The sequence below is a fragment of the Pelophylax lessonae genome, assembly GCF_965119305.1.
Source record: "Pelophylax lessonae genome assembly, chromosome: 5".
Classification (NCBI taxonomy): Eukaryota; Metazoa; Chordata; class Amphibia; order Anura; family Ranidae; genus Pelophylax; species Pelophylax lessonae.
Window position 1 is genome coordinate 316171648 of NC_138772.1, and position 26807 is coordinate 316198454.

Below are 26807 nucleotides of genomic sequence, written 5' to 3' on the forward strand. Positions count from 1 at the left end.
TCATCAGCGCACATCAGTGAAGGAGAAAAAAATACCTGTTTGCTAAATTTCATCACTAACTATAAAAATTTTTTTTTTTTTTTTTTTCAAAATGTTTTTTTTTTTTTTTTCGTTTGTTTAGTAACAAATAAAAAAGCCCAGTGGTGGTTATATACTCCCAAAAGAAAGCTCTCTTTGTGTAAAAAAAAAAAAATAATGTCATATGGATACAGTGTTGCATGACGTGCAATTGTCATTCAAATTGTGACAGCATAGAATATTGGCCTGGTCAGAAAGGGGGTAAAAGTGTCCAGCAGGCAAGTTGTTAAAAGTTCCTCTATCTTTTTGGCTATCTTCTTTCCCAACAGAACTGCACCCTCCCCATTTAGGCGCAGTTTGTCCCTGCATTACATCCTGGAGTGACAAAGTGAGTGGAATCTCCCCAAAACAAAGCCTTTCATGCAGCCAGTGACATCACTGGCGCATGTGCTCTGAAGGAACGGCCGATCTTGCCGTTCCTTCAGAGCCCCGTGCCGTGACCGTCGGCTCCCGCGCGCGGGAGTGACGTCACCGCGGCTCCGGCCAATCATATGGCCGGATGCCGTGATCCCGGAAGACGGGCGACTGGACATGTCGCCCGTCATAGAGGTAAGCGGCGGGGGCTCGTTCTAAGGTAAGTATTTGATAATGAGCTAGTATTCGATGCAGTGGCGGCCCGCCTACCCCTAAAAAAGAAAAAAAAAAAACAAAAACAAAAAAAAAAACAAAACGAACAAATAAAGTTGTACAAAAAAAAAATTGGGTTCGCCGGCCTCGCCTGAAGGAACTGGTGGCTAGGGGGGGGGGGGGTGGGGTTACGTCCCAGAAGAGGCGCCGATTGGCTGCCTTCTGGGGGGTATCCTGGGCGCAAGTCTTTGCGATTGGACACCCCCACTTTCTGATATCCTGGCTGTGATTGGTCCAGTCTACAGCCTGGACCAATCATCATCCAGGATATAGCTGACGTCGCAATGGGGGCGGGGCCGGTGCGTGCGTCAGTCACTCACCGTCACCGCCGCTCAGAGAAGAGGAGAGGCCGCCCGCCGCCGAGACGAGGGAGAAGGACCCGCCGCAGAAGAGGAGGAAGAAGCTGAGCCGCGCCGCCGCCAGGTAAGTTTGAAGGGAGCACGCACGCTGCACTCTGCATCGATTGGGGTACAATGCTGGCACTCTGCAATCATTGGGGGACAATGCTGGCACTCTGCAATCATTGGGGTACAATGCTGGCACTCTGCAATCATTGGGGGACAAAGCTGGCACTCTGCAATCATTGGGGGACAATGCTGGCACTCTGCAATCATTGGGGTACAATGCTGGCACTCTGCAATCATTGGGGGACAAAGCTGTGGCGCTCTGCAATCATTGGGGGGCAATGCTGGCACTCTGCAATTATTGGGGGACAATGCTGTGGCGCTCTGCAATAATTGGGGGACAATGCTGTGGCGCTCTGCAATTATTGGGGGACAATGCTGTGGCGCTCTGCAATTATTGGGGGACAATGCTGTGGCGCTCTGCAATAATTGGGGTACAATGCTGTGGCGCTCTGCAATAATTGGGGGACAATGCTGTGGCGCTCTGCAATTATTGGGGGACAATGCTGTGGCGCTCTGCAATCATTGGGGAACAATGCTGTGGCGCTCTGCAATTATTGGGGGACAATGCTGTGGCGCACTGCAATCATTGGGGGACAATGCTGTGGCGCTCTGCAATCATTGGGGGACAATGCTGTGGTGCTCTGCAATCATTGGGGGACAATGCTGTGGCCACTCTGCAATCATTGGGGTACAATACTGTGGCACTCTGCAATCATTGGGGTACAATGCTGTGGGCACTCTGCAATCATTGGGGGACAATGCTGTGGCGCTCTGCAATCATTGGGGGACAATGCTGTGGCGCTCTGCAATCATTGGGGTACAATGCTGTGGGCACTCTGCAATCATTGGGGGACAATGCTGTGGCGCTCTGCAATCATTGGGGTACAATGCTGTGGGCACTCTGCAATCATTGGGGGATAATGCTGTGGTGCTCTGCAATCATTGGGGACAATGCTGTGGCGCTCTGCGGTGATTGGGGACAATGCTGTGGCGCTCTGCATTGAAAGGGGCTCGCACGCTGAACTCTGCATTGATGGGGGCACGGAACAGTTGCATTGAAGGGGGCACGCACGCTGAACTCTGCACAGTGTTTATTGCATTGAAGGGGGCACAGCACAGTTGCATTGAAGGGGGCATGCACGCTGAACTCTGCATTGTGGGGGCACAGCACAGTGTTTATTGCATTGAAGGGGGCACAGCACAGTTGCATTGAAGGGGGCATGCACGCTGAACTCTGCATTGTTGGGGCACAGCACAGAGTTCATTGCATTGAAGGGGGCACAGCACAGTTGCATTAAAGGGGGCATGCACGCTGAACTCTGCATTGTTGGGGCACAGCACAGTGTTCATTGCATTGAAGGGGGCACAGCACAGTTGCATTGAAGGGGGCATGCACGCTGAACTCTGTATTGTTGGGGCACAGCACAGAGTTCATTGCATTGAAGGGGGCACAGTGTTTATTGCATTGAAGGGGGCACAGAACAGTGTTTATTGCATTGAAGGGGGCACAGCACAGTGTTTATTGCATTGAAGGGGGCACAGCACATTGTTCATTGCATTGAAGGGGGCACAGCACAGTTGCATTGAAGGGGGCATGCACGCTGAACTCTGCATTGTGGGGGCACAGCACAGTGTTTATTGCATTGAAGGGGGCATAGCACAGTGTTCATTGCATTGAAGGGGGCACAGCACAAAGTTCATTGCATTGAAGGGGGCACGCACGCTGAACTCTGCATTGAAGGGGGCATGTACACTGGTCTCTGCATTGAAAGGGGGCATGTACGCTGGTCACTGCATTGAAAGGGGGCATATACCATCTCCTGTACCATGACCTGTGCCATGCCTGTACCATCACCTGTGCCATGCCTGTACCATCACCTATGCCATGCCTATACCATCACCTGTGCCATGCCTGTACCATGACTTCAAAGTCACGCAATTTTTTACTGCGTTTTTTGACGCGAAGCAATACCTATTACATTTTTTCTTTTTGCGCCCCCCCAAAAATTTTGAGCACCAGCCGCCACTGATGCGATGCATACTAGCTCATTATGTCTTTATCTTTCAGGATGGAAAGAAAAAAATTTTTTTTTTTTCGGTTTACAACCTCTTTAAAGGCTACCTTTGTGAATGTTTTAGTAGCGCAGACTGCTACTGAATGGGTGAAGTTACTGAAAAGTAACTTGGAAACGGCACGGCTTCCCCTGTGGTACTAGAATGGCTAAAATGCTGGTGACCAGGTTTCTAAGGGAGGGTAAGAGCACTAATCTGCCCCAATACTCTAAGGGCATGGCGTCACGTACTAGGCGGGGGCCTTCCTTTACTGCTCAAAAATGTCTTTTTCGTGCCTCCGGGTTGCAAGCAAAAGGTAAACCATTTAGGTCTTCTTGGGGTTCCAAGAAGCGATGGTTGGGATAATTGAAGTCCAACCAATCTGGACCTGCAGACAAGTCCTCTGCTGCATGAAGGGGCACCCTCACCTGAGTCTGGGGTGGGGGGGACGTCTTCAATTCTTTCAGGAACCCTGGACCTCCTTGATTCAGGACAAATGGGTTCACAAACTGATCCAATTAGGATACAAGATCGAATTCCGGTCTCGTCCGTCGGACAGGTTTTTTCTGTCCAATCTTCAAATATCCACAGTCCAATTAAGGGACTTGCGAGGGGCAGTACACGATTTGCTGTCACAAGGAGTGATTGTGCCGATTCCCGCTCCAGGAAAATTTCAGGGGTCTTATTCAAACCTATTCACCGTGCCCAGAATGAAGGCAAGGTGTGTCCCATCCTGGATCTCAAGGCTCTGAACTGCTTTGTGCAAGTACAGAGGTTTCAGATGGAGTCCATCTGCACGGTAATGGCGTCTCTGCATCGGGGAGATTTCTTAGCCTCCATAGATATCAAGGACGCATATCTACACATCCCTATCTACGCTGACACCAGCGGTTTCTTCGCTTTGCGGTAGCAGAGGAGCATTATCAATTTGTGGCGTTACTCTTTGGTCTCTCCTCTGCTCCCAGTGTGTTTACAAGGTATTAGCACTGCTGTGCCGGCGGGAGATTGCGGTAATAGGGTACCTGGACGATCTGTTGAGAGCGGACCTTCATGTAGCCTGGTTGGGGGATCTGACGATCACGGTCCGAACTCTGCAGGAGTTCGTTTGGAGCATCAATTTCAAGAAATCCACGCTGACTCCAATTCTGAGACTGGATTATCTGGGCCTTGGGTCTGATGGTATCGACCTTCGAGGCGGTTCCGTTTGCTCAGTCGCATACAAGGCCTTTGCAAATGGAGATTCTTGAAAAATGGAACAAGGATCCAAAGTCCTTGGATTCTGTGATTCGGTTGAGACACAACACAAAATCTGCTCTGTTGTGGTGGATTCAATCTCCAGCACTGTTCCAGGGAAAGTCCTTCCTTCTGTTGTTTTTAGATGGTGGTAACCACAGACGCCAGCCTGTCGGGCTGGGGAGGGGTGCTGGGGAAGCTCTGTGCCCAGGGTACCTGGACGATGGAACAATCAAAACTTCTGATAAATGTTTTGGAGCCCAGAGCGATAAAACTTGTCTGAGTCATTGGACAATTCATCTGCAAGGTTGTCCGTTTCGGATTCAATCGGACAACGTCATGGCTGTATAAATACAAAGTACAGCGCCAACATAAACACAATTGCTGGGGATTTCAGTATGATGGAAAGTCCAATAAATGCAAGTAATAAAGGTCCAAGGTTGAAGGTTATAGTCCAACACCACAGAATGAAAACAATGAATCTGGAAAAAATGATCCCCACGTGCACCAAATGGAAGGGGTGTCTGCTTACCAGAACCTCATGACCCCCGGTTAGGGTGGGTCAAATGAGCATGTAGTGAAGATATCCAATAGGGTCCTCTGGGATAGATGGAACCAATCCAATGGGATCCCCGCCGAAACAGGCAAGCCTCCAATATTCAAACAGAGCAGTTCAGTGGTGACAGCCTTGGTATACCATATACCTCAAAATAAAGAGGAAAACTCCAATGGCATAGTAACCAAATCTTTAATGGGTAAATACATAAAATTGGCAACTCGCAAGTCCATCCAAATCAATGCGCATGGAAAAGTAGGGAGCCTGGATCAGCGTGCGGGCGTGCCTGACGTTTCGTCCTACTCAGGACATTCTCAAAGGCCTGTGGCTGTGGCTTACATTAATCACCAGGGGGCTCCAAGAGTGTCTTGGCGGCCAAGGAGGTGGCCGAAATTCTGGCCTGTGCAGAAAGCTTTGTTCCAGCCCTCTCTGCTGCACACATTCCAGGTGTGGAAAACTGATGGCGGATTACCTAAGTCGTCAGGTGTTGGATCAAGGGGAGTGGTCCTTACACCCGCAGGTGTTTCGCCTCCTGTGTGTTTGGTGGGGGACTCCTGAGGTCGATCGGTTTGCCTCTCGCCTCAACCAGAAGGTGCAGAGATTCGTAGCCAGGTTTTAAGATCCTCTGGCCGATGCCACAGACACACTGGTGGCTCCTTGGGATTGCTATCGGCTGATTTATGCATTTCCCCCATTGAAACTCCTACAGAGGCTTCTGCACAGGATAGAGGTGGAAAACATTCCAGTCATTCTGGTGGCTCCAGACTGGCATCGCGGGTCTTGGTACGCAGACCTGATAAGGCTGGTCACCAATACCCCTTGGAGACTTCCTCTCAGGGAAGATCTGCTATCTTGGGTCCGATCTTCCATCCTGCTTTACAGTCGCTGGCTTTAACAGCATGGCTGTTGAGAGATGGGGGTCTTTCTGACTCTGTTATTCCTACACTCTTGAAGGCTAGGAAGTCAACTTCCAGGAAGATCTACCATCGTACGTGGAAATAAATAATACATTTCATGGTGTGAATCCCTGAAGGTGCACCCTCGCTGGTTTTCGATCGCTAGGGTTTTGGCATTTTTGCAGAAAGGGGTTGAACAGCGGTTGGCTTTGGGTACTATCAAAGGCCAAGTTTCGGCTTTGGCTATATATTTTCTCCCGTTAGTCACGCATGTCCTAACCCAGACTTTTATCCAGAGAGTGCTCCTTATGGCTCCTCCGAGGTGATCCCCGTTACCTCTGTGGGATCTAAATCTGGTGTTATCTGTTTTTCAAAAGCCTCCTTTTGAAAAAATTTGGGAGATTTTGCTGCTTTCTTTGTCTCAGAAGGTTGCTGCCTTCTTGGTGGCGATCACCTCTGCCCGCAGGGTATCTGAATTTGTGACCTTGTCTTGCCACTCACCTTATCTGGTGGTACACAGGGATAAGGTGGTACTTTGACCTAATCAGTCTTTCCTTACTAAGGTGGTTTCTGATTTTCATCTGAGTGGAGACATTGTGTTGCCTTCACTTTGCCTTAAACCTCAGCAACCGAAGGAGCATGCCCTGCATTCTTGGATGTGGTTCGGATGATCAGGGTTTATTTAGAGACCACTGAGTCCTTTAGAAAATCAGATGCTTTTTTGTCCTTACTGCTGGACCTAGTAAGGGACTGGCTGCATCTGCTGTGACCATTTCCAGATGGATTAGGCAGACGGTGGTACAAGCCTATTCACTTAGGGGTCAGGTTCCTCCTTTCCCAGTGAAGACTCATTCTACGAGAGCACTGAGTGCCTCTTTGGCTTTTTGCCATCAGGCATCAGTGCTACAAGTTTGCAAGGTGGCAACTTTGTCGTCTGTGCATACGCTCACAAAATTCTACAAGGTAGATGTGTTGGCATCCGCAGATGTTGCTTTTGGTCGCAAGGTTTTGCAGGCTGCAGTTTAAAAGGGAACTCGGTTTAGTTTCTCTTTGAGAGTTCAATTTTTTCCGGGTGAGCTCCATGTTACCTGGTTGGCTAAGTTTTTAGCTATTGGGGACTTACATTTTTGTTTTCTGCATGGTTTCCCACCTCTCATGATTATACTGCTTTGGGACATCCCTATGAGTCATGAAGATAAGGAGCTGCGTCTGTCGAACGATTATAAGAAAGTTGGGGTCCTTTCACATGGGGCGGTCTCCAGCTGCGATCTGCTTGCTCTGCAGGGAATCTGTCAGCTGTTCCCTGCTGAGCAGGCGGAAGACAGGTCCATGTCCACGCCGCTTATGCAGAGTGGACATAGACCACCTGTCCATTTACGCCCGACTGCCATCTGATCCACTAGACCGAAGGGGAATGGATCCCCATTCGTCTGCTTTTCATTGAAGAGAATGGAGGTTCTGATTGGGTCGCCTGAAAAACACAGGTGGGCCCGATCAGAACGTTTGTGTGAATGGAGCCTTAGAAACTGTGCTGAAGAATACAGATGACTGCTGTGTACCAAAATAGTCAAGAGGTTATATTTTTATTTCCCTGTTTACTGTGATGACGAAACCCCCAGGAGAGAAACATGAAGTTAAAGTGATTGTAAACCATCGCCTTGTAAAACAACCCATTCAGTTTAAAATGGAAATTAAAGACAAAATATTTGTGTATATACGGGAAAAAAAAATTGATTTTTGTAAGAACTTACCGTAAAATCCTTTTCTCTGAAGTTCAATAGATGCAGCACCCGCCCCTCTACTTCTGAGGTATGGGGTTTTTTGTCTTGTAAACACTGCTTGCAAATAAACTGATGGCAGTCTAGGTTTATGTCTGCAGGGGCAGCCCCCCCCCCCCCCCCCCATAGGCGTGGTTAAGTTTTTTTTTTTCTTTCTCTGCCTAGTGCCTATTCCTAGAAGGAGGAGCATAACTCTGAGTCATGAAGATAAGGAGCTGCGTCTGTTGAACTTCAGAGAAAAGGATTTTACGGTAAATAACATAAATACAGTTTTTTCCCCCCTCTTCTTTTTTTTTTTCCCCCTCTTCTCTTTTTTTTTTCCACCCTCTGCTCTCTTTTTTTTTTTTTTTTCCTCCTTGTTTTTCTTCCCCCCCCTCTCTTTTTTTTTTTACTTTTTTTTTTTTTTTTCTTTCTTCCCCAGTTGCAAAAATTATTTGGGGGGGGGGGGGGCACCAACCCTAGTGACGCCACTGTGTGCTTGCTAGCTCTTTGGGCATTTAACCTCTTTGCTACTTTTTTTGTTCTTTATTGAATTTTATGAGATATGTGTTTACACAAAGTACTTTTTGTGTACAATATAGTTATCTAAAATTAGAGGAACCTGCACTATGCTGATGCATGCTCTGTTTATTTTGTACTGCACAGGTATAATTTTCATGAAAGCCTCATACACGAATTGAATATACTTCTCGAATCACATTATTTTGTTAAGGCTTATATTATATTTTAAGTCCTGATCTACTTTAATCCTTGGGGAGGAAAACACAAATGGCTTAACTTCTGATGTTTTTTTTTTTCTGTCTTCTTTGTGAACAAAGAAATGGCTGAGATTAATTTAGATCTAAATATAATCCATTCCAGAGGAACTGCATGCAGTGTTCAGATGGGATATCTGCACACTTGTAATGCCAGCACTAGCCACCAGGTAGAGCTCATTGTTGGTTATTCTGTTGTGTTTTCTTAATAGTTCACAGTACAGTGTAGGCAACTAAACTTTTTTTTTTTTTGGGATGATATATTTAATTCTGACAGCAACAGGAAAATTAAAATAGCCATCAGGAGCAATTTCTATGTTTCACCATAGGCACAGTACCTACCTGTATAATAATATTTTTGTAACACGTGCCAAATCCTGCAGGTGGCTTTGTTTTGCATACAGTGTTGCCTTTTTCTATGAAAATATTGTATGTTTAAATGTGTATTTTATCACCTGTTTTGATTCCACAGATTCCTGTGTTTAGAGGAGCAGGATCAGCAATCCTAGGAGAGAACATAAATGCTTCTGACTTTCATGGAAAAGATGGGCTGGGTGATGTACCGGATCCAGATGCCCCCAGCCTGCAATTGCTACAAAAGGAGCATGCTATTGACGCAATAAAACGCTTTACTTCTCAGCATCCAGGCCAGGTAACAATCATCATTCCAAAACCATGTAGACCAAGAGTATTGCTACCCCTAAATAAAGATTATTATTTAGCAATTGTCTAATTGGTGATTGGTAAGAAAATAAAAAAATTATTTCATAGTGTGCTGAACAGATGAATTTGAAAAGCTTGTCTTCCTCTTCAACCCCGAAATTAAAGTAATATACTATCTGTATACTTCTATAACTTTATACTGTTCATTAATATTATTACATACATACGGTGTTACCATTCTAACTTTCTTTTATAGGTACATAAGGACTGGATGGATTTGTTTAACAAAAAGATTGCAAAAAGACCCGACATCAGAGAACCCCCACACAGAGCCCCCCCTCACATCAGAGACCCCCACATCAGAGAACCCCCCACACAAAGCCCCCTTCACATCAGAGACCCCCCACACAAAGCCCCCCACACAAAGCCCCCCTAACATCAGAGACCCCCCCCCACACAAAGCCCCCCTAACATCAGTGACCACCCTACACAGAGCCCCCTTACATCAGAGACCCCCCACACACACAAAGCCCCCCCTTACATCAGAGACCCCCCACACAAAGCCCCCCGTACATCAGAGACCCCCACATCGGAGACCCCCTTACATCAGAGAGCCCCCCTTACATCAGACACCCCACACACAGAGCCCCCTTACATCACAGACCCCCCACACAAAGCCCCCTTACTTCAGAGCCCCCCAACATCAGAGAGCCCCCCCTTACAAAGCCCCCCACATCAGATACCCCCCTTACATTTTTTTGAAGGAGACCTCCCCTCCACGCTGTCTGCACATCATGCACAGGGGCGCGGCGAGGAGAAGCTAACGATCTCTCCTCTGGTGTCCCTGCAGGGAGGAGGGATCTGTCACCGTGGATCGGAGGCTGAGCTATGAGTAATACACAGCTCGCCTCAGACTGCCTCGGTAGGTGACCGTGAGGTGACCGAGGCACAGCAGGAGGTAAGTGGCGGTTGCGGCCTGTGTTAACTCTGTCCAGGCCGTGGTCGCAGCTTACCTCCCGCTGTGCGGCCTGAGTCGCCTGATCCTCTGCGAGCTGTGATGGCCGCACGGCGCCCTTGTTGCCCATGGCGCCCTGTGCGGCCGCACAGCTTGCACACCCCAAAGGCCGGCCCTGGTGGTAACCGATAAAACAGGAGTGTTTGAATGACTCTGGATTACATGTTTAGCTATCACTTATTGAAGCCCAACCATAGGAGGAATGTCTCTTTTTTTTTTTTTTAAATCATGGAAGAGTTGTGGTGGGACACAGTGAAGGTTACTTTTGGAGGCATACTGCAGAATTCCCCTTTAAAGGAAGTGTAAGGCATTGTGCCAGACATGTTTATGCACTTGTAAGGGGTTCAGATATGCTGAAAAGGGGTGCTCCGGCTGGTATGTTCCAACCCCTGGGTCGAAACAGAGGGTGGGAGGAATATGTGGCAGGATAGCACTTCGTAACGGTGAGAAAAAACAGTTTGGATGAGTAGTGTGTAAGGAGGTGTGAGACTGGCTGACAGGGTGGGGCTTCGAAATGTGTGCCTTTTATGGTGAAAACAAGATAAATAAGATCTGGTCTAGGTCCTGGAGCCCAGAGGCTTTGTAAGGGTTTTAGGTGGGATGAAGCCTCCAATCCTAGGTTCCCAATTTGCATAGTAAACCGTTCCTACTGACTGTGCAGTTGTGCAGAAGTCATTTTGAGTGAGCTAAGCTCCAACACTACTCCCTGTGCTTCAGGAAACAGTTGAGCTTCAAGAACATAGCAGAGGTGTGCACATCAGAAAAATGTCTGTGTATTGATCAGGCTGACTATTATAAGAAAGTTGGGGTCCTTTGACATGGGGCGGACTTCAGCTGCAATCCGCTTGCTCAGCAGGGGATCGGTCAGCTGTTCCCTGCTGAGCAGGTGGATGACAAGTCCGTGTCTACTCTGCTTATGCAGAGTGGACGTAGACCGCCTGTCCATTTACACCTGACTGCCATCTGATCCAGTAGACAGAAGGGGAATGGATTCCCATCCATCTGCTTTTCTTGAAGAGAATGGAGGTTCTGACTGGGTCGCCTAAAAAACAGACAGATGGGCCTGATCAGAACGTTCATGTGAATGGAGCCTTAGAATCCGGGCTGAAAAATACAGAGTACTCCTGTGTACCAAAATAGTCAAGAGGTTGTGTTTTTATTTAATTGTTCACCGTGATGATGATACCCCTAGGAGAGAAACGTAAAGTTAAAGTGATTGTAAACAATCACCTTGTAGAACAACCAATTCAGTTTAAAATAGAAATTATACAAACATTTGTGTATATTAAAAAAAAAAAAATTTTTGTAAGAACTTACCGTAAAATCCTTTTCTCTGAAGTCCATTGACAGATGCAGCTCTTATGCTGCTTATAACATTGGGTTATGCTGCTCCCTACAGGAGTAGTACCGTTTACCATGCCTACCTGGGCTGTCCCTATAGGCATAACCCCACACACCCTACTCCAGCATACCAGTTTCGTTGCAAGCAGTGAGAAGACCCAAAACCATCCCCATATCAGAGAGGCGGGTGCTGCGTCTGTCAATGGACTTCAGAGAAAAGGATTTTACGGTAAGTTCTTACAAAAATCCAATCTCTAACGTCCATTGTGACGCAGCTCGTATGCTTCTTATACCATTGGGACGTCCCAAAGCAGTGTAGGCATGAGGGGTGGGAAGAATGCAAACCAAATAGTTAACATAAACTCTAAAGGCTAAACTTAGCCAAATGGGTAACATAAAGCTCAACCAGGAACAACAGGAGCTCACCCATGAAAGAAAAAAAAAAACCCTAAAAAGAAACAAACGAATCTCCTTTTAAACATCAGCCTGCAAATCCTTGCGGCCAACGGATGCATCCGAAGATGCCAACAAATCTACCTTGTAGAATTTTGTAAAAGTGTGCACAGACGTCAAAGTCGCCGCCTTACAAACTTGCACTACTGAGGCCTGATGGCAAAAAGACCAACAGGCACTCAGCACTCTAGTAAAATGCACCTTCACAGGTAAAGGAGGAACCTGACCCTTCAATGAAGAAGCCTGAACAACCGTCTGCCTAATCCATCTGGATATAGTCGCAGCAGACGCAGCCAAACCTTTATGAGATCCCTCAGTAAGGACAAAAAGAGCATCTGATTTCCTAAAAGACTCAGTGACCATCAGGTGATCGCCTGAACCACATCCAGAGAGTGCAAAGCAATTTCCTTGGGATGCTGAGGCTTAGGACAGAGTGAAGGCAACACAATGTCTTCATTTAGATGGAAATCAGACACCACCTTAGGGAGAAAAGACGGATTAGGTCGGAGTACCACTTTATCTCTGTGGACCACCAAATAAGGTGAAGACAGGACAGCGCCACAAACTCAGACACTCTGCAGGGAGAAGTAATTGCCACCAGAAAAGCAACCCTTCTGGGATAAGGAAAGCAGAGAAATCTCCCTAATATTTTCAAAAGGAGGCTTTTGAAGAACAGGAAAAAACATATTGAGATCCCACGGAGGCCACGGGGATCTCCTCGAGAGAGCCAGATGACGCACCCCCTGAGAAAAAGTACGAATCAAGGTATTAGTAGCCAACAGACATTAGAAGTAAATAGCCAAGGCCGACACTTGGGCCTTGATGGTGCCCAAGGCCAACCGCTGCTCAACCCCTTTTTGTAAAAAGGCCAAAACCCTAGCTATAGAAAACAAGCGAGGGTGCAGCTTCAGCGATTCACACCATGAAATGTACGATGATAAATATTCCTAGAAGTCGCCTTCCTAGCCTTCAACAGGGTAGGAATCACAGATTCAGAGAGACCCCCATCTCTCAACACCTGCTCTTCAACAGCTATGCCATTGAAGCCAGCCACCATAAAGCAGGATAAAAGATTGGTCCCTGGGACAGCAGATCCTCCCTCAGAGGAAGTCTCCATGGAGGATCGGCGACCAATTTTACTAGGTCTGCATACCAAGACCGACGGGGCCAGTGTAAGGCCACCAGAATGACTGGAATACCTTCCACCGCCACCCTGCAAGAGTGTTATCGGAGGGAAGGCCTAGATCAGCCGATACTGGCTCCAAGGAGCCACCAAGGCGCCTGTGGCGTCGGAATAAAAGGAAAACAACTGCGCTAATTCAAAACAATAAGCAGCAACTTCAAGTGTGACAGACACCCCAAAATAAATAGTAAAAGATAAGCTGCGCTGTATGTTGAACCATCAACTGAAATAGTCCATAAAAAAGTCCAATGCCAAATAAAGGTTTTGAAAACTTGTGCAGGTACCCCTTACCAAATAGTTGATATAGAAAAGCCAGGTGATGAATATTCAATTATCCTCACAGACGGGACACACTATTCACCCAATGACATTGGGGCTTCTCAGCAGAGGGCGTTAAGGTAAAAGAAATTGGACATCATAGTGTAAATCCGGATTAAAAGGAGTTAAACACCAAAAATTGATGATTGATATTCAGGCCCTGTTCAGGTACCGCTTACCAGAAATAAGTTGATGTAAGGCCAAACAGTATAAGGAGACTCCAGGTATGCCTCAGATAATGAGGATCGAGGGACCTTAATGATGTCAGTATGGAACTCCAGCAACGTGTAGATTGAGTGATGAAAAATAAAACAAGGCAAACGCCATAGCGTAAAACCAAAAAAACAGGACAAAAAACACCCAAGTGATGTGCACACAACAGGTCTCGTGAGGGAAGAGTCAGTGCATATGGGGGACCAATCACCAAATAAACTCCATAGGTACCCCTTACCAAACACTAAAGGGTTGGGAGCAAAACAAAGGAGTATGTGGGGTGTCAAACCAATGAAGATGGCTGCTTACCGGATGGATAGGAAAACAGAAAAAAGAGGGACACCAAACATGCAGACCAAAAGACCAGTGGTGTGTATGGGTACTCTTACCAGCTTCAATGGTTAAACAGGCAGGGATGTGAAACTCAGCTCAGATTCCCAGGAGAAAAACGACCAGCTCAACAGATGATTGAATGGGTAAGGGAATCCAGTAATTGACACTCAAAACGGGACTTCTCCAAGGGGCTCAGGGCTCAGAGGTAGATGAGAGGGCAGCCAAAGAACACAGAGGAGAGAGCCATAGTGTAAAACCCCAATAACATTTATTGTAGAAAAAGAATAAAACTTACAAGCGTCGGAAGAAATAAGCATGTACAGGGAGATGTGCGAGCCGCCGGCCGGACGGCTCCGCTCGCCCGTCCTTCAAAGGTGGATCACGTGGGGATGACGTCAGCACGCCGCGTCCTGACGCGTTTCATCAAAGATGATATTATCAAAGGTACGGGCGGCGTGCTGACGCCACCTTTATATAACAAAAACAATCGATGACCGGAAGTTCACCCAGCGCCATCTTTAGTGTGGTAACCCGGAACCGGAACATATTACATGACCCGGAAGGGGAATTAAGGAGGGACAATAACAATTTGCCATTGGTAAATCCCGATGAATGGGATTAACCCTAAATTGACTCCGTCTAATGCCGTGATAAAGGGGGGGGAATAGCTGTCCTTGATAGGGACGACTACATGGCAGAAATGCATAGATTGCTGAATGACAATCAAACATATGTCATTTTGCCCTCTAATCCCAAGACCAAATACAAAAAGGTGTTGGAGAGAATTGTGGAGGATGGTCACGAACTGGGGATACTTAATAAAAAGGAGAAGGCTTTCCTCATTCCGAAATGCCCCCGGACCCCAGTAATTTACTGCCTTCCAAAACTGCATAAGAGTCTGACTTCCCCCCCGGGTCGCCCCATTGTCAGTGGCATAGACTCTGTGACGTCCCGGGTGGGGAAGTACATAGACTCCTATCTGCAGCCTCTAGTCCAGAGGACTCCATCTTATGTCAAGGATACCACGCATATCCTGAATTTGTTGTCTGAACAGACTCCCACTGCGGATCTATGGCTGGTAACAGCAGACGTGTCCTCCCTCTACACGATCATTCCACATCATTTAGGCCTAGATGCAGTGAGGATGTTTCTTGATAGGGATTCCCAGATACCAGACCAACAGATCTCTTTCATCATGAGACTTTTGGAATTTGCCACACACCATAATTATTTCTGGTTTGATGGTAAATTTTACCGCCAGATAACAGGGGTGGCTATGGGGGCTAAATATGCCCCCTCCTTGGCCAACCTCTTCATGGCCCAGTGGGAGGAGGACGTCATCTATGCCCACCATAGGCCTCAATTGAGGCTGTGGGCTAGGTACATCGATGACGTCCTCCTCCTCTGGGACGGTCATCACCATGAATTGGTGGCTTTCATGGAAATGTTGAATGCCAATTCAAGAGGCATCCAGCTCAACTATGAATGCAGCCAGTCTACCATCAACTTTCTTGATATAACTATATCTGTGAAGGACAATAGTTTTGTAACATCAACATATTTTAAAACTACTGATAGAAACTCATACATTCCAGTCGATAGTTGCCATTACGACCCCTGGTTAAAGGCAATACCCAAGGGACAATATCTCCGCATTATGAGAAATTGTTCCAACCATCAGGAGTTCCTTTCCCAGTCGAAAGTCCTAACTGGAAGATTTCTTGAGAAGGGTTATGACCCAGATTTTCTCCAGAAAACACTCCTAGAGGTACAACAACAAGACAGGGCCCAACTCTTGCAACCACGGATGAAAGAGGCTAATAATACTGCCACCAATTCTGCTGCTGCACCATTTATCACCACTTTCTCAAGCCAGCACATGGTCATTAAAAATCTGATACGCCGGCATTGGCATATCCTAAATAATGACCCTGTCCTCAGCACCTCCCTACCAGAGAGACCTAGGGTTATCTTTAGAGGAGCATCATCATTACGCAATCGCCTGGCCCCCAATGTGCTTGAACCTCCAAAATCTAGAAGTACCTTTTTAGATCAACTTACAGGGTACTACAAGTGCAACAGGTGCCAGATTTGCTCTTTGAATTCAATAAAGAAACGGAATACTAAAACTTTTATTTCCCGTAGTACTGGTAAAACACATGATATAGAGCCATTTATCTCTTGTGCTACCAAAGGAGTGGTTTATTTGCTCCAGTGTCCATGTGGTTACCAATACATCGGCAGGACAAAACGCCCTATGAATGTGAGGCTTAATGAACATGTTGCAAACATTAGAAAATCATTCCCTAAACATTCGGTCTCTAAGCACTACGCACAGATGCACAATAGTGACCCTAAGGGTACGCTGTTCCTTGGAATAGATAAGTTTGTTCCACATTGGCGGGGTGAACCTTTAAAGAGAGGCATTTCACGTCTCGAGATGGCCTGGATATATAGGGTTAAATCCTATACACCCTTTGGATTAAATGTCGACACGGAGGTGAACGCCTTTATCGATAACTCCTAAATTTTTTTGTATATATATATACATTTTTATTTTGGTTCCCCCCTTTTTTCTGTTTCCCCCTCCCCCCCCCTTGATATGACTAATTGCTCATCATTGTCGCCTCACCTCTTTTATAGGATGGTTGAGGCTTCATTTAGACATTGGTGTTTTGCCATGTTTTCCATACCGTATTGGCTTTGGTGATATTTTTTTGTTTTATTTCATGCATGTAATTTTCAATTTATGTATGTACTTATTTTAATTTATATATCACTGCCATTATTATGCTATGTAATATATATTATCTGTAGTATTTATGGCCTTTACCCACAATTCTGAGCCAATTTTAAATAATTTTTGATGTTGTGGGAACTACACAATAGAATCCATCACTGGAAGTTCTCACAATTATTGGGTCATATATCCCATTTTTAATTTTCAATTTTGCACTTTCTAGCGTTATATACTATATTTTATTTATTGATATTTGCTTCTGCTCTTCGGACAATGGGGTTTTGAACTTGGTCCATTTGGCCCCCAGGTCTGATGTATGATATGGATCCATACACGGCATTAGACGGAGTCAATTTAGGGTTAATCCCATTCATCGGGATTTACCAATGGCAAATTGTTATTGTCCCTCCTTAATTCCCCTTCCGGGTCATGTAATATGTTCCGGTTCCGGGTTACCACACTAAAGATGGCGCTGGGTGAACTTCCGGTCATCGATTGTTTTTGTTATATAAAGGTGGCGTCAGCACGCCGCCCGTACCTTTGATAATATCATCTTTGATGAAACGCGTCAAGACGCGGCGTGCTGACGTCATCCCCACGTGATCCACCTTTGAAGGACGGGCGAGCGGAGCCGTCCGGCCGGCGGCTCGCACATCTCCCTGTACATGCTTATTTCTTCCGACGCTTGTAAGTTTTATTCTTTTTCTACAATAAATGTTATTGGGGTTTTACACTATGGCTCTCTCCTCTGTGTTCTTTGGCTGCCCTCTCATCTACCTCTGAGCCCTGAGCCCCTTGGAGAAGTCCCGTTTTGAGTGTCAATTACTGGATTCCCTTACCCATTCAATCATCTGTTGAGCTGGTCGTTTTTCTCCTGGGAATCTGAGCTGAGTTTCACATCCCTGCCTGTTTAACCATTGAAGCTGGTAAGAGTACCCATACACACCACTGGTCTTTTGGTCTGCATGTTTGGTGTCCCTCTTTTTTCTGTTTTCCTATCCATCCGGTAAGCAGCCATCTTCATTGGTTTGACACCCCACATACTCCTTTGTTTTGCTCCCAACCCTTTAGTGTTTGGTAAGGGGTACCTATGGAGTTTATTTGGTGATTGGTCCCCCATATGCACTGACTCTTCCCTCACGAGACCTGTTGTGTGCACATCACTTGGGTGTTTTTTGTCCTGTTTTTTTGGTTTTACGCTATGGCGTTTGCCTTGTTTTATTTTTCATCACTCAATCTACACGTTGCTGGAGTTCCATACTGACATCATTAAGGTCCCTCGATCCTCATTATCTGAGGCATACCTGGAGTCTCCTTATACTGTTTGGCCTTACATCAACTTATTTCTGGTAAGCGGTACCTGAACAGGGCCTGAATATCAATCATCAATTTTTGGTGTTTAACTCCTTTTAATCCGGATTTACACTATGATGTCCAATTTCTTTTACCTTAACGCCCTCTGCTGAGAAGCCCCAATGTCATTGGGTGAATAGTGTGTCCCGTCTGTGAGGATAATTGAATATTCATCACCTGGCCTGTGGCGTCGGCCAGAGGATCCTGAGACCTGGCCACAAACCTCTGGACTTTTTCGTTGAGGCGGGACATAAACATGTCTACCTTCGGAGTTCCCCACCGGACACATAGGAGATGAAACGCCTCTCCGGATGAAGGGACCATTCTCCTTGATCCAGCACCGGACGACTCAGGTAATCCGCTTGCCAATTCTCCACACCCGGAATGTGGACTGCGGAAATAGCCGGAACATTGTCTTCCACCCATACCAGAATCTCAGCCACCACCTTGGCTTGCCAGGACATTCTTGGTGCCCCCCTGAGGATGTAAGCCACAACCGTGGCATTGTCTGATTGGATTCGAACCGCGTAACCGGTTCGTCCAGTGGATCAGGCAAAGCTTGATTACTCTGAGCTCCAGAATATAGATCGGTAAGAGACTCCTGTTGACCAGGTACTCTGGGCACAGAGCTTCCCCAGCACTCAACCCCAGCCTGACAGGCTGGCATCCGTGGTTACCACCGTCCAAAACAGTGGTAGCAAGGACTTGCCCTGACACAATGCTGGTGACTGGATCCACCAGGATAGAGCAGACCTCGGGAGTCCGCTCAAGTGTATCATTTTGTCTAAAGACTGGATCCCTGTTCCATTTGGCAAGAATCTTTTTGCAGAAGTCTCGAGTGAGAATGAGCAAACGGAACCGCCTCAAAGGTTAATACTATCAGACCCAGGGCTCTCATGCAAGTCTGTAGGGAGGGCAGATCGGTTTCCAACAGCAACTGGATCGCTCCCTGTAACTTCTGAAGTTTATCCAGGGGAAGAAAGACCCTCACCAAGGCAGAATCTAGAGTCAGCCCCAGATAATCTAACCTCACTGAAGGCGTCAGAGCAGATTTTTTTAAATTGATTGTCCACCTGAATTTCCAACGGTCTGAACTGTAATTGACATGTCGCCCAACAGAGCCTAGTGAGAGTCCATTCTCAATAGGAGATCGTCCAGATATCCCAGGATCGCAATCCCTTGTTGGCGCAACAAGGCCAATACTGGGGCCAGTATCTTGGTAAAGAATCTGGAAGCGGAGTCAAGACCAAATTGTAACGCCACAAATTGGAAATGCTCCTCTGCCATCGCAAAGCGGAGAAATCGCTGGTGTCCCCCGTAGATGGGGATGTGTAGATACGCATATTTGATATCGATGGAGGCCAGAAAATCCTCCTGATGTAAAGACTCTGCAACCGACCGAATGGATTCTATTCAAAACTTCTGCACCCACCCAAACCAGTTCAGAGTCTTGAGGTCCAGGATTGGACACACCTTGCCCTCTTTCCTGGGCACCATGAACAGGTTTGAATAGAAACCTTGAAGGCATCCTTGAGCAAGGAGATTGTGCACTGCGTCCCAGAGATCCTTCAAACAATCCGAAGCAGGTGAAGATTTGACTGAAGGAACCTGTCCGCCGGCCGGGACCGATATTCAGTCTTGTACCCGGAATGAATCAGTTTGTGAACCCATTTGTCTTGAATGAAGTCCATGGTTCATGAAAGAAGCGAAGACATCATGCTGAAGAGGACTTTCCCACAGAATCAGACTGGCTGGTCTTGGTCTTGCCTGTGCCCATTTAAAAAAAGTGGGCACGGAAAGCTGTAAAAAAAAGTCCTTGGAAGCCCCAAAGTTAAGGAGTAAAGGAACAGCAGCAGAATACTGATTCGTCCTTAAGCCTTTTCTTCCTGTCAGCAGGTTCCTTGTCAGAATCTGTGCATGTAGCACACTTGGTTCCTAATTCTATTCCTCTCTCTTCCAGTCTAAGTGCTGCTGTACTAAGGATAACAAGGAGCCAATCAGACCAATTTGGGCATTTTCACTGCTGCCATTTTAAAGAAAGAAAAAAAGAAAAAAAAAAACATTTTACTGCAAACATAACTGTGTTAATTGGTGTATTTTTAGAGCTGAAAACTGAAGTTTAGCTTTTAATTGGTAATTGAATGAATCTATTTTTGGAAGGATAATCTATTTTATTTTAAAAAGCCAGTGTTGCACTTCCTATGCTAAAATTAGTCATAGCCAATGTGATGTAGCTGATTTTTTTTTTCTTTTTTTCCCATACATCTTCAGAGGCAGTCCCTGAACCAGACGGATTTTCATATTTTTGGAATTGACTTTTTTTTTTGGGCTTTAATAGTTAAATGATTATAACTGCACGTAAATCAGCAAATAATATTTCTATCAATCATTTACTGTACCTAGTTACATAGTTGTTGTTGTAGTAGAAAAAAGACAAATGTCCTTCATGTTTAACTGATAGAAAACAAAAACCTGCATTGATAAAACCCAAAGCCACGGTTGATTCAGAGGTAGTCGGAAAAAAAAATTAGTTACTTTGTATTCATTGACCCTAGTATGCTCAATGTAAACACATCGTAATGTTTGCTTTTTTTTAATGTTTTTTTTTTTTTTTTTTATTTTTTTTTTTTTTAGATCTCTTTAGTGGCTACAGGTCCATTAACAAACTTGGCCCTAGCTGTGAGGATGGATCCAACAATACCGCAGAAACTGCACCATTTGTACATAATGGGCGGAAATATGGAATGTAAGTCAGAGATTGTAGGTTCTCAGCTTGTAAATAATCTTAGTTAATGTCCAGATCTTTAAATCCTCAGCTCTTGAATGATGATCTATCTCATTTTACTTGTAAACCCAGTTGAGTTGTAAACCCAGTTGGGAATTGAGTTGCCTGGTCACTCCTTACCTGTTTTGCATGTTTATCCACTTGAAGAACAGGCTTTTTCTGGCACCTTTTGTTTACAAGTTTAAATCCATATTTTTTTTTGCTAGAAAATTTGGAACCCCCAAACATTATTTTTTTTTTTTTCTTTGCAGAGACCCTAGGGAACAAAATGGCGATTGTTCCAATTTTTTTTGTCAGTTTTTTTTGGAACAAAATACATTTTAATGAAAAAAATAAAAAACAAAAACACAATATATTCCCCGATTTTTTTTTTTTTAACATGTAAAAGATGTTGTTACATCCAGTAAATTGATATCTAACATGTCATGCTTTAAAATTGCGCATGCTCATAGAATGGCGTCAAACTATGGTACTTAAAAACCTCCATAGCTAACTTTTTAAATGCCTCTACAGATTACCTGTTTAGAGTTACAGAAAAGGTCTAGCACTAGAATTATTGCTCTCACTCTGACGTTCCCTTCTACATGTAAGTACAGAAGGATGGGGGTGCTTTTAAATTTTTTATTTTTTTTTCTTTTTTTTTACACTATCTTTTTTTTATTTTATAAATTTTTTTCACTTTTATTCCTATTACAAGGATTGTAAACATCCCTTGTAATAGAAATAAGAATGATCGGTCCTCTTTATGGAGAGATCTGGGGTCAAAAACTCTTTGATCACCTATGGGAGCAGCTGGCCTCACTGTCAAACCGTTTCTACAGCGAATCGGCAAGCCCAAGAAACACCGGCGAGAGCCGGGAGGGACATCCCCTCCTGCCACTTCGGAAAGCGTTCCATCGGCTCATGAGCCGCTTGGACTGCTTTCATTTAAAAAGCCAACCACCGGCTGCAAAAATGAATACTGGGGTTATGGCTGATTATCTTCAGCCATAATCCCAGTAAACCACTTGCAAACCGCAATGTACATTGCTAAAAAAAAATGAAAAGAACACTTTTTAATCAGAGTATAGCATCAAGTAATTTAAACTCCTGGGATATTGATCTGGTCAGTTAAGTAGCAAAGGGGGTTGTTAATCAGTTTTAGCTGCTTTGGTGTTATAGAAATGAACCTACAAAACAGGAATGGTTTTACAGGTGGAGGCCACAGACAATTTTTTTCCCTACTCACTAACCTTTTTTGACTGTTTATTACTAGTTTTGCATTTGGCTAGGGTCAGTGTCACTACTGGTAGCATGAGGTGATACCTTGACCCTATAGAGGTTGCACAGTCAGTCCAACTCCTCCAGGATGGCACATCCATACGTGCCATTGCCAGAAGGTTTGCTGTGTCTCCCAGCACAGTCTCGAGCATGCAGGAGATTCTAGGAGAGCTGGACAGGGCCATAGAAAGTCCTTAAAGTGGAGTTCCACCCTAAATTTATACTTACCTCCATCTTCTAGCTCCGGGTTACCTGAAAAACAAATGGATAATCGCAATTTTTTTTTTTTGTTTTACTTGCCTCGTATAGAAGAAAATATACTTGCCTTACTTCCTTCTTCCTCCCCTCGGCGGCCACGGCGATTCGTCACTTCCTGGCTTTGCAATCATTCCTGGGAGCTGAACGTCATCGCTCCCAGGAATCAATGCGCCTGCACCGGCCCCTACGTCAGTTCCGGTGCGCGAGTGTCATTCGCTTCTAAACAGCTTCTGGGCATGCCCAGAAGCTGTGGAGGGATGACGCGCGCGTACCGGAAGTGACGGCGGGGCCTGTGCAGTGCATCGTGGGACCGAAGAAGACGGAAGAGGACGCAGAAGAGGATCGCTCTGGCTTCAAGCTGCCCACACCTGAGATGGCAGCGCTGGACAATACTTTTTCAAGGTAAGTATTTCTCCTAAAAGGTAAGTGCAACCCGGGACAGATCAGAGGCTAGCCATTGTGCAATGTACTAGCTCTGACTGTCCCGGGGGTATTTTTATTAAAAAAGTATTCCCAGGGTGGAACTCCACTTTAACTCATCAGGACTGGTATCTGCTCCTTTGTGCAAGGATGAACACAATGAGCAGTGCCAGAGCTCTACAAAATGACCTCCAGCAGGCCACTGATGACCAAACAATCAGAAACAGGCTTCATAAGGGTGGCCTGAAGGCCTTACATCCTCTAGTGGGCCCTGTCCTCCCTTCGATGGAGCCCAATTGGCATTTGCCATTGAACACCAAAATTGGCAGGTCCGTCCCTGGCACCCTGTGCTTTTCACAGATGAGAGCAGGTTCACCCTGAGCACATGTGACAGACGAGAAATGGTCTAGAGAAGCCATGGTGAACGTTATGCTGCCTGTAACATCGTTCAGCATGACCGGTTTGGTGGTGGGTCAGTGATGGTCTGGGGAGGCATATCCATGGAGGGACGCACAGACCTCTACAGGCTAGATAATGGCACCCTGACTGCCATTGGGTATCGGTATGAAATCCTTGGACCCATTTTTAGACCCTATGCTGGTGTAGTGGGTCCTGGGTTCCTCCTGGTGCATGACAATGCCCGGCCTCATGTGGTGAGAGTATGCAGCCAATTCCTGGAAGATAAAGGAATTGATACCATTGAATGGCCCCCATGCTTGCCTGATCTAAATCCAATAGAACACCTCTGATACATTGTTTCGGTCCATCCAACTCCGCCAGGTTGCACCTCAGTCTATTCAGGAGCTCAGTGATGCCCTGGTCCAGATCTGGAAGGAAATGTAAGCCTGTCAGTGCTCAGACCATACGTTGCACGCTGCATCAAATTGGTCTGCATGGCTCTCATCCCAGAAGAAAGCCTCTTCTAAAGATGATGCACAAGAAAGCCTGCAAATGTTTGCTGAAGACAAGCAGACTAAGGACATGGATTACTGAAACCAAGTCCTGTGGTCTGATGAGACCAAGCTAAACGTATTTGGTTCAGATGGTGTCAAAGCATGTGTGGTGGCAACCAGGTGAGGAGTACAAAGACCAAGTGTGTCCTGCCTACAGTCCAGCATGGTGGTGGGAGTGTAATGGTCTGGGGCTGCATGAGTGCTGCCGGCACTAGGGAGCTACAGTTCAATGAGGGAGGCATGAATGGCATGTACTGTGACATATTGAAGCAGAGCATGATCCCCTCCTTTCAGAAACTGGGGCACAGGGCAATATTACAACATAACCCTAACACACCTCCAAGACGACCACTGTCTTGCTAAAGAAGCTGAGGGTAAAGGTGATTGACTGGTCCATCTTGTCTCCTGACCTAATCCCTATTGAGTGTAGCACAATTCCCAGCCGTTTTGCTGAACATGGGTCCCCCTGGGTTACTTCTAAGCGCCCCCTTTCACTCCCTTATCTTCAGGGCTTAACACTTGGCACCCCCTTTCTATGCCACAACTACCGGTTAGCTGGCTCCTGGATCCCTTTGACCTTCTGAAGTGGCCCCCTATCCTAGGCAGACCCCTGGGCAGATATATACTCACAACACTGTTTTTCCTGGAAACTTCTGCCCAGCAGCTCCACTCAGTCAGCCACACTCTGGATTCCTCTCTGCAGCCCAGCTCAAACTCCGGTCCTTCAGGCCGACTTTCCAGGACACCTTCAATTGCTCTGACAGGAGGAGAGACAGCCATCAGCCTCCTCCTGGGACTCTGCTTCCCACCAAAGATGCTCTGTCACATGCTCCCGCCAGGTTTATACCCAATCCCAGGGTGCGTTGCAGCAAACTCCGCCCACTGGGACGGCTACAAACCCTGGTGTGCTGTTGGCCAGGTTTCCTCCACTGTCCAACAAGAGCCCTCATCGGATACAGTGGGGAGACTCCCCAGACTCAACAGACCACACCTGGAAACACATGACAGTCTAACTAACTGATCAGCCCCCCCTGATAAGCAGACAGGGCCATACATATGCTTTTCCTAGCACCTACCTAGGAGGGTGCTACATGAGCATCTGTGGGGCATCCTCAAATGGGAGATGGAGGAGCGCAAGGTCTCTAGCATCCACCAGCTCCGTGATGTCGTCATGGATAAGTGGAAGAGGACTCCAGTGGCAACCTGTGACGCTCTGGTGAACTCCATGCCCAAGACGGTTAGGGCAGTGCTGGAAAATAATGATGGCCCCCACAAAATATTGACACTTTGGGCCCAATTTGGACATTTTCACTTAGGGGTGTACTCACTTTTGTTGTCAGTAGTTTTGACATTAATGGCTGTGTGTGTCATTTTGAGGGGAGAGCAAATGTACACTCACTACTTTGCATTGTAGCAAAGTGTCATTTATTCAGTATTGTCACATGAGAAGATTTTATAATATTTACAAAAATATTAAGGGTGTACCCACTTTTGTGAGATACAGTGTTTCAGAGGCGGCTCTAGGCTATGTGAGGCCTTAGGCAAATCTTAGACATGAGGCCCCACTCACGCCCAAAATGGGAAAAATAATTCAAGCTATAGAAATGAACTGTATAGATTGCATATATTAAGAGCCTTAAATCCTATGAACTATGAATTTACAATCTCTAGAATTTTCACTAACTGATTACTCTTTAATCAAATATCATTAAACATAGGGTATACAGTATCTCACAAAACTAAGTACACCCCTCACCTATAAATATTTTATTCTATCTTTTTTTATGTGACAACACTGAAGAAATGGCACTTTGCTACAATGTAAAGTAGTGAGTGTACAGCTTGTATAACAGTGTAAATTTGCTGTCCCCTCAAAATAACTCAACACACAGCCATTAATGTCTAAATTGCTGTCAATGGATGTTGCTAACAATGGGGTACGGGGGGTGGGGGTGAAGAAGACAGGGGGTGGGGTTGAAGGAAGCTGGCAGAGGGGTGCAGGGGGGGGGGGATGAAGTTGACAGTGGGGTGGGGTGGTAGGAAGCTGGCAGAGGGGTACAGGGGGATGAAGGTGACAGGGGGGGTTGGGTAGTAGGAATCTGACAGAGGGCTACAGGGGGGATGAAGATGACAGGGGGTGGGGTGGGGTGGTAGGAAGCTGGCAGAGGGGTGCAGAGGAAATAAGATGAGAGGAAGGTGGGTGGTAGGAAGCTGGCAGGGGGGGGGGTGAAGATGACAGGGGGTGGGATGGAAGGAAGCTGGCAGAAGGGTACAGGGGGGATGAAGATGACGGGGTGGGATGGTAGGAAGCTGGCAGAGGGGTACAGGGGGATGAGGATAACAGAGGGTAGGATGGTAGGAAGCTGGCAGAGGGGTACAGGGGGATGAAGATGACAGGGGGTGGGGTGGTAGGAAGCTTGCAGAAGGGTGCAGGGGGATGAAGATGACAGGTGGTGGGATGGTAGGAAGCTGGCAGAGGGGTACAGGGGGGATGAAAATGACAGGGGAGGGGGTGCAAGGAAGCTGGCAGAGGAGTGCAGGGGGGTGAATATGACAGAGGATGGGATGGTAGGAAGCTGGCAGAGCGGTACAGAGGGGATGAAGATGACAGGGGGCACAGGGGTGGTAGGAAGCTGGCAGAGGGGTGCATGGGGGATGAAGATGACAGGGGGTACAGGGGTGGAAGGAAGCTGGCAGAGGGGTGCAGGGGGATGAAGATGACAGGTGGTGGGATGGTAGGAAGCTGGCAGAGGGGTACAGGGGGATGAAGATGACAGGGGGTGGGGTGGTAGGAAGCTTGCAGAAGGGTGCAGGGGGGATGAAGATGACAGGTGGTGGGAAGGTAGGAAGCTGGCAGAGGGGTACAGGGGGGACGAAGATGATAGGGGGTGGGGTGGTAGAAAGCTTGCAGAGGGGTACAGGGGGGATGAAAATGACAGGGGATGGGGTGCAAGGAAGCTGGCAGAGGAGTGCAGGGGGGTGAATATGACAGAGGATGGGATGGTAGGAAGCTGGCAGAGCGGTACAGAGGGGATGAAGATGACAGGGGGCACAGGGGTGGTAGGAAGCTGGCAGAGGGGTGCATGGGGGATGAAGATGACAGGGGGTACAGGGGTGGAAGGAAGCTGGCAGAGGGG

The 26807-nt window shown here is 46.5% G+C and overlaps 1 protein-coding gene across 1 annotated transcript in view; it reads left to right on the forward strand.

The window, feature by feature from the left end:
* Positions 1 to 26807, forward strand: part of LOC309556027 (inosine-uridine preferring nucleoside hydrolase-like) — an 88578-nt gene that overhangs the window by 48679 nt on the left and 13092 nt on the right. Inside the window, exons 3-4 of the mRNA XM_082258294.1 lie at positions 8855 to 9034; positions 20629 to 20740. Coding sequence (XP_082114420.1) covers positions 8855 to 9034; positions 20629 to 20740 — 292 coding nt within the window. The remainder of the gene's footprint in view (positions 1 to 8854; positions 9035 to 20628; positions 20741 to 26807) is intronic.